At 41.1% G+C, this 16,527-nt stretch overlaps 1 protein-coding gene across 5 annotated transcripts in view; it reads left to right on the top strand.

Moving 5' to 3' along the window:
- The first annotated feature begins 242 nt into the window (after positions 1–242).
- Positions 243–16,527, top strand: part of USF3 (upstream transcription factor family member 3) — a 67,226-nt gene continuing 50,941 nt past the window's right edge. The window contains exons 1-3 of one of the 5 annotated variants that reach the window (XM_053705824.1): positions 243–282; positions 10,189–10,320; positions 12,990–13,052. In XM_053705824.1, coding sequence (XP_053561799.1) covers positions 13,006–13,052 — 47 coding nt within the window. In that variant the 5' untranslated portion in view covers positions 243–282; positions 10,189–10,320; positions 12,990–13,005. Of the gene's footprint in view, positions 405–10,154; positions 10,321–12,989; positions 13,053–16,527 lie in introns of all 5 variants that reach the window. The other 4 variants (XM_053705822.1, XM_053705823.1, XM_053705820.1 and 1 more) reach the window with 4 other exon arrangements.

The raw sequence follows: 16,527 nt of genomic DNA, 5'->3' as shown, positions 1-16,527 counted from the left end.
ATCAGTCTGGCCGTAAGTCTATCCATCACCATCTAATCTGTCTGTCACTACACACACTGTCCCTCCACAGCTGCCAATCAACACAAAACACTTCCGGGCTTCCTTTGTAGCCTAACCCAGTAAGTCATTTTTCTGTGTTCTGTCGTCACGCCCCCTAACTAAGTTTCTATGCTTTGATTGGAGAATTTGGTAAGAGCGTGTTGATTGGATGATAGCCCAGTCTTGCTAAGTGCTGATTGGACGTGACAACTGGGGAAGCTCAGTCTGATGGGTGAGCGCTAGGTAGGTTCAGTTGCCCGCACTTGGTGGGTTTGTTTCGGTGACTTAGAGGCAGGAGAGGCCCCGGTGTGTTGCTAGCTCTGGAGCGAAAGAACGAGGTCCTGGTGCTCTCCCGCTTGGCTCAGGTACGGAGGTGCGGATATGGTGAGGGGCAGGACTAATGGGAGGGTGGACGAGGCCGTGAGTCAGGAGAGGGAGACAGACACCTGAGAGTTGTAGGATAGAGTGTGATGGGACACCTGATAAATGAGTGATAAACAGTGGGACTTGAGGTGTGAGGGCCACAGTGAGGCAGGGGCATCTGAGGTGTGAGGGACACAGAGACGCAGGGGCATCTGAGGTGTGAGGGACACAGAGAGGCAGGGGCACCTGAGGTGTGAGGAGCGCTTGAGGTGTGAGGATCACAGTGAGGCAGGGGCACCTGAGGTGTGAGGAGCGCTTGAGGTGTGAGGATCACAGTGAGGCAGGGGCACCTGAGGTGTGAGGGCCACAGTGAGGCAGGGGCACCTGAGGTGTGAGGGCCACAGTGAGGCAGGGGCACCTGAGGTGTGAGGGCCACAGTGAGGCAGAGGCACCTGAGGTGTGAGGATCACAGTGAGGCAGGGGCACCTGAGGTGTGAGGGCCACAGTGAGGCAGGGGCACCTGAGGTGTGAGGAGCGCTTGAGGTGTGAGGATCACAGTGAGGCAGGGGCACCTGAGGTGTGAGGGCCACCGTGAGGCAGGAGCGCTTGAGGTGTGAGGATCACAGTGAGGCAGGGGCACCTGAGGTGTGAGGGCCACAGTGAGGCAGGGGCACCTGAGGTGTGAGGGCCACAGTGAGGCAGGGGCACCTGAGGTGTGAGGGCCACAGTGAGGCAGGGGCACCTGAGGTGTGAGGGCCACAGTGAGGCAGGGGCACCTGAGGTGTGAGGGCCACAGTGAGGCAGGGGCACCTGAGGTGTGAGGGCCACAGTGAGGCAGGGGCACCTGAGGTGTGAGGGCCACAGTGAGGCAGGGGCACCTGAGGTGTGAGGGCCACAGTGAGGCAGGAAACTGCTTCTTGATATATATTTTTTAAACTTTTTCCTATAGGAATGCACCGAAATTTCAGCCGTAGAAACGTTTCGGCTGAAAATTACATTTTTGGTTTTCTTTTTTTTGTGACTGTTATTTTAGGTAAAATTATTGTGTAGCATATTTCAAATTTGATGCTAGCCTAGAGCTGCTGTTTGATTTCATTACTTGAGTTACTCTTTTGCATATAATATTAATAGTTTTCTAGGACTATACTTATTTGGATAATTGGTAAAAAAAACAAAAAAATTCTGTTACACAGAACTAAATAAAGAGTAATACAGTATATTGATATTTTAATATTGTGTAGGGATGCACCGAAATGTCAGTCGCAGAAACATTTTGGCCAAAGATGGAATTTTTTATTTTTTTTTCTTGATAAAATTGTCTAGCATATTATTGTTTTAAGTAATTTTTTTTTGTACAATTTTAGTGTTACTTTCAATAAAAGTGTGGTTATTTTTTTTGCTTGCAGTTTTTTCAATCCAGATTCATTCATTAAATAATCTAATTATGCAAAAAAAAAACTAAAACAAAAATATTTTAAAATAATTGCCTAAGAAAACATTTTTACAGTAGACTTTATATAGGTGTTTAAATAATTTGTTTACAAAAAGTCATTTTCGGTTTTGGTTTTCGGCCAAGAGCATCCTGAATTTTCGGTTTTGGTCCAGAATGTTCATTTCGGTGCATCCCTATTTTCTTGTTTTGAAGACATTTGTTCTGATGTTTAAAATGGGTTGAAAAAAGACTTGGTTAAAAAACTTTTCTATAGTCTTGCAATACATTAGTGTGACAGACCCTTCGGTCAGGACTGAAAGCGTTAACTTTATTTTCTAAATACAAGTTTGCTGGCATCAGCTATAATTAAGTTAGTGATACGCATTCCATTGTTTAATCACTCTCAGAGAGCAGACGCCTAAGTGATAAGGAAAGCCAAGAGTGTCTTGTGTTTAAAGTGTTAAGTAATGTAATTCTATTGTATCATGTCAAAGGGCGTTTTCCCCTTTTTATCTAATGTACAACAGTCTTTCAACCCCCCATCTGGGGTCAAACCTGTATAAATACTAGGCATCATGCCTTTAATAAATGACATTCTGTTTTAAACCTGAAATGTGGAGCCTGGTCTCATGTTGAGGGGGAAACTGATTGGGGTTGTGAATTGCTGATTCCCTATGCAGGACATTGTTCATCTGGTATTAACCCTTGGTATCTGGTTGGTACCGTAACAATTGGTGGCAAGCGACGGGAGAATCCTTATCGCCCAGAGGAGCAACTACCCATCCAGACCGAATGGGAATACTGTATGAAAGGCTAAAAAGAGCTACCCTTAAAGACCTGCTAGAGCAACGGGGCCAACAAACCAGTAACCTCAGGAAGAGGGAGATTATTACTAGACTGACCAAGATGGACGGAGTACCAGGGCACGAAGGAACCAATGAGCCCAGCATGTCAGACAGAACCCCCGAAGAAGCAAGCTTTGACCGGGCAGTCAAAATAAGACTGGCACATTATGGCCCCAACCCATCTGCGGATATTATCGACCGGGTCATAGCAGCTGTGGAGGCCAACCTACTTCGCCAAAGCGGCGCTGCAGCAGCCCAAGTCACCACAAACTCCAGTGGAAAAGAGAAAAGTGCATTTTACCGCTTTTAAAAACTTCCTGGAAACAGAAGGAGAGATTGATGGGTACCTTGCGGATTTTGAGAGGCAATGTGCACTACACCAGGTGCCCGCAGAGGACTGGGTCACGATATTGTCCGGAAAATTATCCGGCCGGGCCAGTGAGCCTTTTCGGGCCATTCCAGATGAGGAAGTCGGGGATTATAATACTGTAAAAGAGGCTCTGCTCTCCAGGTATGCGGTTACACCGGAGGCATACCGGAGGCGGTTCAGAGACACTGTTAAATTGGCTGGTGATTCCTACGTTGAGTGGGCATGTAAGGTGCACCGCACAGCATCTTACTGGATGGCAGGGTGCCAAGCCGTGTCTGGGGAAGAGGTGCTGCAGCTATTCCTGTTGGAACATTGCTTTGACAAGTTATCAGCAGGAGTTAGAGAGTGGGTTAGGGACCGTAAACCCTCCACCCTGCATGAAGCAGCTCGCCTGGCAGATGAGTATACGGATGCCCGCAAACTGGACACTGCTACCACTAAGCGCCCTGCTAGAGTGGAGTACAGACCCCCGGTCACCCCAGCAGCTGCCAGTTGGCAACCCCCGGCGCACCGCTATACCACACAGCCTCCGGCCACGGACTACCCTCAGACAGCCCGGTTCACCTCACGGGATTACTCACAGCCTATTCTGTGCTTTGGATGTAAGCAACTAGGGCACAAAAGATCAGAGTGTCCCCTAAACACGGCAAACCAAGCACAGTCCTGGAGGAGACCCGCCGGCGGAATCCCACGTAACCCTCAGCCTGCTGCCCACTGCGTAGAGGAACAAGAATGCTGGGGCAACCTACATGAAGCAGACCCCGTGCAAGCTGCCCACCGGAATAACCGGCAACTGGTTAAAGTGAATGGGAAGGAGGTCAGTGGTCTACGGGATACTGGTGCTACCATGACCTTGCTTCGAAAGAACTTGGTGTCTGAGAAATAGCACACTGGAGACACTGTGGCTGTGAGGGTAGCACGGGGCACTGTGTTCCGCCTACCTGTTGCCAGGGTACATTTGGATTGGGGAGTGGGCGCTAGACCTTTGAATGTGGGGGTCAAGAAGGACTTACCTGCTGATGTTCTCCTTGGAAATAACTTGGCCCCCCTTGTTTCTGCCTATGCTCCCATGGGTCCCGCTGATGTTAACCCTGTGACTACCCGTGCTCAGATCCGCTGAGCTCAGTAAATCTCTATCCGCTATTGATACGTGGAAGTCCCGTTACAATGCGCTGATGAAGGAGAAGAGGAGCGCAGAGGAAAAAGCACGTTTAGAACGTGAATCTCTGCTAGACAAGCTGCACCGACAGACTGCAGAAAACACCAGCTTGAGAGTGGAACATGAAACCTTAAAGACAAACTTAGCGACACTTGAGGAGAAGCTGACGCTGGCTCATAGGGAGGTGCAGCAATTCAAGGGCACCCTATGTCAGTATGAAGGGATTGTGGATACCTATAAAGAGCAGGTACAGAAAACTCGTAAAGAAGCTGATGGGATTTTGAAGGACTGTTTAGCCCTAGTCTGGGCACTGAGGAAGTTGAACCCTTGTTTGTATGGACAGGAATTCTCTCTCATAACGGGAATACAGATGGATTGTCCTGGCAAACTGACATGCCTACCACCTCCTAGTCCGGTCATCCCCAAGTTGACCCGCAAAAGGGTCAAGCCGGGTCTGCCGGAATGTTCCACAAGGGGGGAGCTATGTGACAGACCCTTCGGTCAGGACTGAAAGCGTTAACTTTATTTCCTAAATACAAGTTTGCTGGCATCAGCTATAATTAAGTTAGTGATAAGCATTCCATTGTTTAATCACTCTCAGAGAGCAGACGCCTAAGTGATAAGGAAAGCCAAGAGTGTCTTGTGTTAAGTAATGTAATTCTATTGTATCATGTCAAAGGGCGTTTTCCCCTTTTTATCTAATGTACAACAGTCTTTCAACCCTCCATCTGGGGTCAAACCTGTATAAATACTAGGCATCTAGCCTTTAATAAATGACATTCTGTTTTAAACCTGAAATGTGGAGCCTGGTCTCATGTTGAGGGGGAAACTGATTGGGGTTGTGAATTGCTGATTCCCTATGCAGGACATTGTTCATCTGGTATTAACCCTTGGTATCTGGTTGGTACCGTAACAATTAGCATAAGCAACCAACTGTTAAAAAACGGACTTCAGTAACATAGCATTTGGTGCAATTTTTTTTTTTTTTAACGTCAACCTCCCCTCTTATTCTTAAGTCCTTCTTTTTTTTTTTTTTTTTTTTCCCTCCTGGAAGAACAGTCTCTTCATTTGGTTATGTTCTATCCGACTGTAGTTCTTTTAGATTGTTAAGATATATTTCTGATAGCTTCCTGGTTTGATCTTGTTTTTCCCAGGTACTGTGTAGGTCCAGGGATCTTTGAACAGTGATGGTGGATGCTCTGGTAGTTGTGGTTATATTGGTTAGCCAATCTTTTTTCTACCTCAGTTTTTTTTTTTCTTTACTGGGTAATTGTCGTGATTTGTCAGGAAGAGTTTTGTTTTTATGTTTACTCCAACCTGTTCCTGCAATATTTTAGTTTACAGATCTGGGTCTGACTCTGATGATGTCCCGTTTCTTTTCTTGGCTGCTTCTTTTGCAACCAGACCTATTTACGTCCCCCTTTTTTTTTTTCTATAAGGATTCTAATTCTCTTGACTTAATGGCTGGGAGATAGAACCAGATATACTCTTTGTCTTTGAACTATTTGTGTAGTTTCTGAGTTTCTTTTTAAGACTTGTTAGTCTGTTATTTTAAGATCTGGGAGGCCTTTATTGCTTTGCTTTCTTTATCCAGATTTCTGGCTAGTTTGGATAAGAGTTTATCCACCAGTTCTTTTAAATGTCTGTTTTATGTTCTGTAAGAAGATTGCTAATCTTTCTGTTATTCATGGTTCAGTTCTTGTCTGGCCATGAATTTATCCTGTTTTCCAATGTTTTCTTCCTTGGAACCTTTTGTATATTGGTCTTGAGGCTTTTGCAGGTTTTCTTCCTTTGAGCCCATGCTTCAGGTGAATATTAACTTCTTTTTTTTTAATAATATTTTTATTGAGGTATAGTTTTGGCAAACAAATATAGTATCATAACATTATAGAAGTATATTCCATGTAAACAGGGTTTATCATAAGATTTACATATTGGATTTGCATATGCAATAAACAATGTCTTCTAAGTCCATGTCATGAAATCAATAATATTTACAAATACTGTAAGAAGAAACACACATATTAAGGCAAGGTTCCTGGGTATACCTATCAAGCAATTAAGTTTTGGCAAAGAGACATAATATTACAGTATTTTATATAGATACATTCCAAGTTAACAAGATTTATCATCAGAGTTGTATAAGAAACTTGCATATGTAGTAAACAATGTCTGCTATATCCATAACATGGAGCCTAAAATGTTAATAGTTGCTAAAAACAATTCTACATCATGCCAATTAAAATTTTAAACCTTCTTATTTATCTGGAAAGGCCTCTCTTGGACCCTACACCATGTGTGTTAAATGGCACTTACAGAAGGTTGCCTTGACTCAGAAGAGACCACTTGTGGATCTCACTTTCTGTACCTCCAGAGTTTTAGTTTATTTCTGTAACATTTTTATGGTATATATAGCCGCTTCTAAAAAACAAGGGCTCAAAACGAGGAGGGGATTACAGGGATTAACCTTAAGGGTGGTACAACTTGGTAGCTCATCTTATCAAGACGTGTGTGTGTGTGTATATATACACACTGAGTGGAACTACTTTATAAGTTGTAATGGAGACTAGATGGGTTTGAGAATATCATTTGATATACATAGGTAAGTCCTATATACGCTGCGTCAAACTATATATACATAACAGTAAAATCTACCTGTTCAAAACACCTAAAGATATAGGGATTTCTCAGCTATATTTAATAGAACATGGGATAGGAAAGCCAATAGGAGTGTTGTTGTGGGTCATTAACTGTAAAATAAATTAGCGTTTAACGTTTAATTTACTGGTAAAGAGGTACAGCTCACTAAATGCTAGAATGCTGATTGAGCGCAATGCATATGCGTGACCCTTCTACAATAATTAGTAATAGATGAATAGCTCTTCAAAGAGAAAAATATTAAGAGTAAAATAAGCGCTTACCTCTTAATTATATTAAGATAAATAAGATAAATAAGGTGCCCTGCCCCACCTCGGCCGCCGACAGGACACTACCTAGCAACTTAGGAGGTTAATAGATACAAACCAGAGGACTTCTAAGAGCATTGTTGGCTAAAACTATGAGGTCAATAACTTGTCCAGTATGGGATAAGGAGAAATGAGATTATCAAAGTAGCGATGTTGTAACTTGAGTAATAGCAGTTACCCCTTACTGATATGACATGTTATAGCAAAAATTTTTAGTGAGACTAAACCAAAGCAACAATGGTAAATCTGTAGCTAGCCATAATGCATAAATAAATGTTAGTGCTGCTACCAACCCACACAAACAAAAAAAGATAACTACAGCACAGATCTGTAGGGCTCAGAAATCAGATAGGAAGTCCCTTATTAGCTATAAGAGAGATGAACAGTCACAGTTGTTCCATTAGGGGTCACAATTTTCATAGAGGTTGGAGTGAAGACGGTAAGAACCTCCAATTAGTGTCACATTTAACCATGTTCAGGGCATAAATACCCAAGTGGAATGATATAGCCTGTAAGTAAAGTCTATAGGTTAGTAGCATGTCATCACCTCCATCGGCTTCAGATGGCTCTAAGTCTGCAGAGTCAATTGCCCAAAGTCCAGCTTTGAAGACTTGACTTCTTGCGGCGGAACAATTATCACTCCATGAGGTGATGAGAATGCTGCATCCTTCTATAGAGGCTTTCGCCTGTATTGTAAACTCAGGGAGGTCTGAAGCAGAGCAAGTCTCGGAAATGGTTGGATGATCCTCAGCCTGAATTGCCTGTCGCTCCGGGAGTACTCGCTGCTCTCCATCTCTAACTGGGTGCTCAGTCATACACAACTTGTTCGAGTGACTTATCACTTTGCAGTCCATTTCAATAAGTGGGATCTGTAAGTTTACCTGCCCCAGTAGCTCCTCGCTCCGTGGTTGATATGGCGCGGGACACCATGCTGCAGTTACGCTGGCTATGAGGTGCTGAAAATGTAGGTCCAGCAAGTGCGCCACAGCCTCAACAAAGTCTCTGCCGAATGTCTCCATTTTGTAAATGATAAGCAGTGTAATCCCTTAAATCCTCAAAAGATGTAGCGGCAATAGATGCTAAAATTTATAAGTTGAAAGCACACACAGTGCTGCTTAACGACAGGACAAAGGCGCCCTGCCGGGGGGTTGAATGAGGCCGAGGTCTTGAAACGGCTCCAGGCGCCGATGCCAACAGCTATCCTCACGCTTTTATGTTCAGTATTTGCTGCAAAATGTAGAGTAGGTCTTGCGTAGAGTTATACAGATCAAGCATCTAAAAAGAGATTGTTATTTTAAAGTAAATAAAAAAAAAAAGCTGCAGCAGCATGCGGCTTTGCGACTGCTCATGGCCGCTGCCCGGAAGTTCCCCCTATATTAACTTCTTCCTCCTTCCTTTTTTTTTTTTTTTTTTTTTTTTAAAATACATTTTTTTTATTTAATTTTATTATTTCAGCTTGTAGAGGTAGATATTACAATATTGGCATTTAAAATATACCAAGTTTACAGAGCTTAGATATTGCATAATCCAGGAATGTCTATTCTCCATCAGTTCAATATGTCAATTCTGCTCTGTAGTATTTTCCAGATAAGAGAAGTCTCAGGGGAACAGTAAAGTCCAATAGAATATCATAAGTTGAGTGATTTACCATGGTTATATATTAAGTTTACAAGTTAAAGTAGATATCCAAAACAAATAGAACAACAAAAACAATTAAGTATCTTGAGGTTATTCAAACAGCTGAGCTATCACAATGTACCACAGTATTGCAATATAGAAATCTATTAATCTAGGTACTTATTAGAATGGGTAGTTGGAAAAGGATATTGACACAGGATGTTTTTTTGTATGGGGTGAGTAGGTTGGTTATTGATTAGACCCGGATTCCCAAAGAAATACCGTAATGTGTCAAGTGTATTAGAAAGAAGGTAGTGGTATCTTTCTAGTTTAGGTTATTTTGAGTTCTCGTATCCACATTTGTAGAGAGGGGGTCATGTGTTTTTTTTTTTTTTCTTTCTCAGGCGTGTAATTGATTAGCACTGCAAACCATTAGCTGAAAGAGTCTCAAGTGCAATTTCGATTGGAATTTTGAGTACATATGAAATAAAAATATTAGAGGATCTAACGGAATCTGAGTCCCCAAGGCTTCTTGTATATATTTTGCAATGGAGTTCCAAAAAGGTTGTATTTTGTAGCAGGTACACCAAATATGGTATAGGGTGCCTTTGCCTGGGCATAATCTCCAGCTTCGGCTGGATGAGTTTGGTAATACATATTTAGGTTTTTGTGGTGTTAGGTACTGCCTGGTCAGTAATTTAATGTTAGTCTCTAGTAGTTTAGCTGAGTGGGCTGATTTACGGGTTTTAACAAAGATTGAATTCCATTCAGTAATTGATATCATAAAGGTTATGTCGCTCTCCCAAGATTTTGGGAAAGATGGCAGGTAATCTAAAAAGGAGTTTGTAAGTCAGATATTACATGGGTAATAGGGGGTGAGAAACTGCACAACTTTTCAAGGAAGATTGGGGTCTCAGAAGGTTGTGAAGGTAATTTACTTCTATTTATTTTGCTTCATTCTTTATATATCCTTTGTTGAAGAAATAGAAATGCACATAGGTGAGCCAATCACACGAGGCATCTATGTGCAGCCACCAATCAGCAGCTACTGAGCCTATTTAGATATGCTTTTCATAAAGGGATATCAAGAGAATTAAACAAATTAGAAACAGAAGTTAATTAGAAAGTTGTTTAAAATTGCATGCTCTTTCTAAATCATGAAAGAAAAAATGTGGGTTTCATGTCCTTTTAAACTTGCAACTTGTATCTTATAATATAATTTCCGTTGATGTCAGTTAAACATTTTATATTGCAAATTCAAAGGGGTTTTTATGTCTCTTTTTTTTAAAATTAATTTTACATAACAATGATTAAAATATTATTTAAAAACTCATATAATGAAACAACCCTTTTTGTCTTACAGTTAATATTTTCATGCACTTTCTCTCTATATGTAGTAGAATGAGGGATGTGACGGCTCAACACCTAATGACACCAGGGAGAGCAGAGGGGGGTGGGGCAACTTTATTGCAAACCAGAGTGATCCAACGCCAGTATCTTGCACTGAGAAGAGACGCCCAGCTCTAAAGGTGAGAAAATGCTGCAGACCCTCCGGCTCCATGTTCTCTTATTTGCTGTTATTGAGTATCTGCAACCTAATGTAAGAGCTGTGCATTGTGTTGTATACGTAATTAAAGGAACTTTATAATTCTGCAAGAAGGAACTTTAAAACCATTTGAAATAGGACCATTATAGTTGAAAAATGACATGCTCTTACTATAAGTTACCTGCACCTCTGTTTAATCCTCACAGAGGAGTTAAACACATAGCAGAAGAACCGCAAGGAACCTGCATAGCTTTGCAGGTCTTCAGTGGAAACTGCCGCTTATCCATTCGTGACTCAGCTCCGTAACTAGTTATGCTGATTTGATCAGCAACAGTTTCTGCTCAGGACCTGTAGTGCTCTGTCGGTCCCAAGAAACACTTCTACTGTGCGTTTATCCCTTTTGCGGGAGGTAAGAATGATGCTGACGCTCTATGACTGTGGGTAGTGGGCTATGCACCATTTTCAGCAAGATTATAAATGTATATTACAATGTATTTTATTAAACATTTTGTGCTAAATTACCAGTAGTGCGCTAACTGTTGCACGCAAGTGATAAGGACTTTATTGTGGCTCTATGCGCGCTTTGGATGTAGCACTCTTATTACAGGTTGAAAGTAAATGCTTTCGCTGAATTTAACATGCGTGCGACTTCAGAGCTCTGGTTAACTGTTAAAGGGACACTGAACCCAAATTTTTCATTTTGTAATTCAGAAAGAGCATGCAATTTTAAGCAACTTTCTAATTTTCTCCTATTATCAATTTTTCTTCGTTCTCTTGCTATCATTATTTGAAAAAGAAGGCATCTAAGCTTTTTTTTGGTTTCCGTACTCTGGACAGCACTTTTTTATTGGTGGATGAATTTATCCACCAATCAGCAAGGACAACCCAGGTTGTTCACCAAAAATGGGCCGGCATCTAAACTTACATTCTTGCATTTCAAATAAAGATACCAAGAGAATGAAGAAAATTTGATAATAGGAGTAAATTAGAAAGTTGCTTAAAATTTCATGCTCAATCTGAATCACGAAAGAAAATGTTTGGGTACAGTGTCCCTTTAAGCTAGACAAAAAAGTTGCACAACACACATCAAAATGATACATTTATACTCATGACAGTATAATAAAAATGATTTAAAAAGTTATAAGGGCTCAAAGATATGAGGTGTCAGGTGTTAGAAAATGTGTGTAAAAAATCATATTTATGCAATAATAAAGTGTTTATGTATTTACTGTAAATATTTCACATTCCATAGGGAAATATGTTCTAATATATCTATACCTGTTTATAATTATATATAGATATATATTTTACCAAAAAAACAGATGTGTAGGTATAGAAATATTTATAAATAAATAAAACATATTCTTCTATGTGAAGAACACTGGAATGTGAAATATTTTTATTTCATGTTGAGTTAGCGCACGTAAGAAAACATGATCGGGTTTGCATACTTGTAAGGGTGTTAGTTTCCCCCCCCCCCCCCACACACACACTTTTTGCGTTACATTGAAGTCTATGGGGGAATATGTTAATGGGGTTGTGATATTTTAAGTTTGGTTTTTTTCCTGTCGTAGGGTTACTTTTAACTTGCAATATGTGCAAAAAAAATCCTTTGTCAAGCGAAGTTAATGTGCGAGCATGAGCGATAAATCTAGCACTATGGGGGATTAGATTCTGAGTTGTCCCTTGTAAGGCAATTTTATACAAATCTGTCTTATTTACACAATACAAAAGTGTTGTACATTGGGCAAATGCTGCTGCCATTCTAGTGTTAAAAAACTTTCTGGTAGAAATCATTGCACATACCAAGTCTAGGAGAGTGAAGGGCTGGGGTGTGGGATCTGCTAGGACTTGAGAAATTTCATTACTTGAAAGCTGGGAAGATGGAGACCCATGAGTACATGACGCTAATTTGGGAAGGCAAAACTGTGTAGGGTCAGGTTGCCTGCCGAAGAGGTCTAGGTATTAACAACAGAATAACTGAGTCATGAAGCCCCCAAAGCCTTTTTTTTTTTTTTTTTTTTTTTTTTTCTTCTTTCCCCTTCTTGACTTCACATTTTACCCCTCTCTTTTTTCTTCTTTTCCCCCCCTTAAAATAGCTTATTGAGATAAACTGTGGTAATGGAGCACTGAAAGAAAGATGCTTATCTGATTGATACTTGGTGTAATAGATGAGTATAAAACAGAACCACTACTATCTTAAATACAAGCAAATGCTCCTACATTGAAACTTTTTGATTGAATCAACATATGCTTAGACAAGGTGTTAAATATGTAGGATATATCCCACAGTGAACAAACAAATTGTTAATGCAGAACATGTTAAACTGGAATATGTAATAACATCTTTGACTTGTTATCTCATGTTATGTACATGCACACTGAACCGACTGTAATGTTCTATATATGTTCACTCAATAAAGCTTTTTTGAAAAAAGAAAAAACTTTCTGGTAAAACTGCTGTAAATTTTAAAACTGTAAGCTCTATCAGAATCATGAGACAAATCTAATTAAATACAATACTTATTAATACAATATCAATAAGCGTTAGCATGATTTTTTTTTTTTCTTTCCATTTCATCATACTCTGTAAATAAATATAACAATTGCTTTTGGTTGTATATGAAATCTTTTCTGCCTTTATATCTATAGGTCCCATTCTGTAAGCATGCCGGAGATGACCCAGAATGATACACCTACCAAAAGCAAGCACAGGTACTTCCTGCATTACTCTTAGTATTCCGGGAAATTCATGGGAGACTATAAGTGAGAATATGTCAACAGCACCCACTAAAAAACATATTGCTTCAGTCAGTCTAGTCTGTTTGTGGATTTTACAGACCTAATACACTAAATTAGCAGTGTATTGTTCACTGCACCAGTTTTCTAAACAAATTGCTGTAATTGAGGGACAATGACTGCAGTACACACATACTATAAAGGTACCGAACAGCCTACAGTTGGCATATAAGGTGTAAGACTACTGCCAATAGTAGCTGCTGTATTAACAGCAAATTGTGGAGATGTACTAACTGTCCTGTTTAAAACAGCTTGGTATATTTTAGCACTGTGCTGTTAAATGTTCTAGTATAGTATACTGAGGCTGAACAAGGATCTCCGCAGTTATCTTTATCTTGCCATTCGGTTTAGAGAACATTTTAGTTACAGTGAATTCTAAAAATATATAGCTAATGAATGTATGCAGGCTGATACACAGAACTACACTATTATTGGTGAGCACACTTCATGGGCACACTAACAGAAAATGCTATTTTATATTTAACTTTTACATGGTCTTAGCGCTTTCCTTTTTCACTATTTGTCCTTGAGTATTTTAAAGCAGTATCGGTTGTGAAATAATGAGTAACCGTACCAGCTATGAAACCCAAAACCATTATTTATTTCATACAGGTCGTGAGAGTCCACAATCCATTACTCCTGGGAATTACCTTTCTTGACCACTAGGAGGAGGAAAAGATTCCTAAGCACCAAGAGCCATATCAAACAGTGTTTCTCAACTCCAGTCCTCAGGACCCTTAACTGGCCAGATATTCATTATATCTTAACTAGAGCACAGGTGAAATAATTATCTGAAGGGTGAGAGCAGGTTAGTAACCATGGTTACTGATCAGCTGATTATTGCACCTGTGCTCTAGATATGAATATCTCGCCTGTTAAGGGTCCTGGGGACTGGTGTTGTGAAACCCTGCTATAAAACCACTCCCACCTCTATGGTAACTAGTCTTGTCTTTGCCTCCACTGGAGGTCGGTGAAGAGTGAAGGTGCTCCAGATGTTTTCTATGAGAGGGGTTTTGGACTTCACTTTGGAGTTCAGACCCAATTTTCCGCTCAGAGTGCTGCTGTTTTTCAGAGGGATGTGTTGTGAATATTGGGTAGTGGCACAATTACACCTTGTTGGGACTTAGTCACAAACCTGCCACAGGTGTCTCAGGAACATGTCCTTTGCCGCCTCCTATTTCATTTCCTCTGCTTTTATGTTACAGCACTAGTTTGTCTCTGCTGGATTATGTACTAATCTACTATACTAGTCCTAAAGCCCGTTCACACGGGCCATTTTTTGCAGTACAGCGGTCCCACCCCTTGCTTGCTCTCTCCCCTTTCTCTTTTGCGCTCTCTCCCCTTTCTCTTTTGCGCTCTCTCCTCTCTCAGACCAACGCAAAGTTAAACTTTAGTTAGCCTGTCGAGTTCTCCAGTCTACTCTTCGTGGTATGAGTTTTCTGTGCCTATCCTAGGAGAATATCACCATGGACCCAAGTCTATCTGATAGGGGAGCAGTATGGGGCAATCGGAGAGCTGAGGGAGTATGGCCAACAAGGGAAGAATCTCTTCCTATAAATATACTGGAACTCAGGGCCGTCTTCAATACCTTAGTGGCATGGCTTCAGCTGTGTTCCATCCGTTCTATTCAATTTGAATTGGACAACATCACTACGGTGGCATATGTCAATCATCAAGGGGGAGCATGCAGTTTTTTAGTGATGCAGGAAGTAGCTTGCATACTAGAATGGGCAGAGCGTCATCAATGTCTGATTTCGGCTATTCACATCCCAGGTGTGGAGAACTGGGAGTTAGATTATCTAAGCCGATAAACACTTCACTCCTAAGAGTGTTCTCTAAATCAGGAGGTCTTCAATGAGATCTTACGTCGGTGGGGGGCTCCTGAGATAGACCTCATGGCGTCTTGTCTCAATTATAAATTTCACAGTTACAGATCGAGGCTAAGGGATCCTCAGGCGCAGTTGATGGATACTTTTGGCAGTCCTTGGGTTTATTAGCTATTTTATCTGCTCTCCCCCCCCCCCCCCCCCCCGATTGTGCTCCTGCCACGTGTAATAGCACAGCTCAAACAGGAAGGGGTGCCTGCGATTCTCATAGCTTTTACGTGGCCACCCAGGACATGGTATTCAGATCTCATAAGATTGTTGTCTGCTCCTCCATGGCGTCGTCCTCAGAGGCCGGACCTTCTAGCTCAGGTTAATTTCTTTTAACAAAATCTAGATTCTCTGAGACTTACTGCATGGATTTTGAACAAATAATTTTAACTCAGAGGTTTTTCTGAGCCTCTTATTGTTACTTTAATTCAGGCGTGTAAGCCTGTCACCAGATCTGTATATATCACAAGGTATGGAAGGTGTAGTTATCCTGGTGTGCAGAACGTTTTTTTTTCCTTGCACACAGTAAGAATTCAACGTATCCTTCTCTTTCTACAAGAAAGACTTGAAAAGGGTCTGTCGGCTAGTTCTGTTTAGGGCCTGATATTGGCTCTTTCCGTTTTTAACATAGAAAGTTGGCGCGTTTGCCTGATGTTCAACCTTTTTGTTCAAGCTTTTATTAGAATTAGACCAGTTTTCAAACCTATCGCTCCTCCTTGGAGCCTTAACTTTGTTCTTAAAGTTTTAAAGCATGCTCCATTTGAGCCTATGCATTCTCCTGATATTAAGTTACTATTTTGGAATATATTATTTTTGCTGGCACAATCTTCTTCTGCATAAAGAGTTTCAGAATTGTCTGCTCTTCAGTGTGATTCCCCTTATATGGTATTTCATAAGGTTTCTTACCTAAGGTGGTTTCGACTACTAATATAAATCAGGAATTTGTTGTTCCGTCTCTTTGCCCTAATTTGGGGTCTTCTAAGGAGAGGTTATTGCACAACCTGGATGTGGTTCGGACATTAAAGTTCTAGCTTCATGCTACCAAGGATTTCTGTTAATTGTCATACCTGTTTGTACTCTTTTCTGGCAAGCGCGAGGGTCAGAAGGCTATTGCTGTTTCTTTGTCTTTTTGGTTGGGAAGTCTTATGGATATGGCTTACTCAGAGGCGGGTATATTACAAATTACTGCTCGTTCTACCCATTCAGTGTTAACGTCTTGGTCCTTCAAGAATGAGACTTCAGTTGAACAGATCTGCAATACTTTTATCAGTTAAATGTTTTTGCAGCGACTGATAAATTTATTTTTTTTCTTGGTAGTGAGAGTCCACAAACCTGCCCTCGATTTTTTTTTGTGTGGTGGCAGTCTAGTTGGCACCTTTTTTACATCTTTTATCTCTTACTTTTCCCTGTCCTCGGTTTGAACTACTGGGAGGGTAGGGGAAGTGGAAGGGATCGTTGAATGCTCTGTTGGGGGTGTCTTTGCTGCCTCCTGGTGGCCAGGTGATGTATTCCCATAT

Source organism: Bombina bombina, chromosome 3 (genome assembly GCF_027579735.1).
Source record: "Bombina bombina isolate aBomBom1 chromosome 3, aBomBom1.pri, whole genome shotgun sequence".
Classification (NCBI taxonomy): domain Eukaryota; kingdom Metazoa; phylum Chordata; class Amphibia; order Anura; family Bombinatoridae; genus Bombina; species Bombina bombina.
The sequence above is the reverse complement of the archived record's forward strand: the minus strand, read 5'-3'. Positions and strand labels throughout refer to the sequence as shown.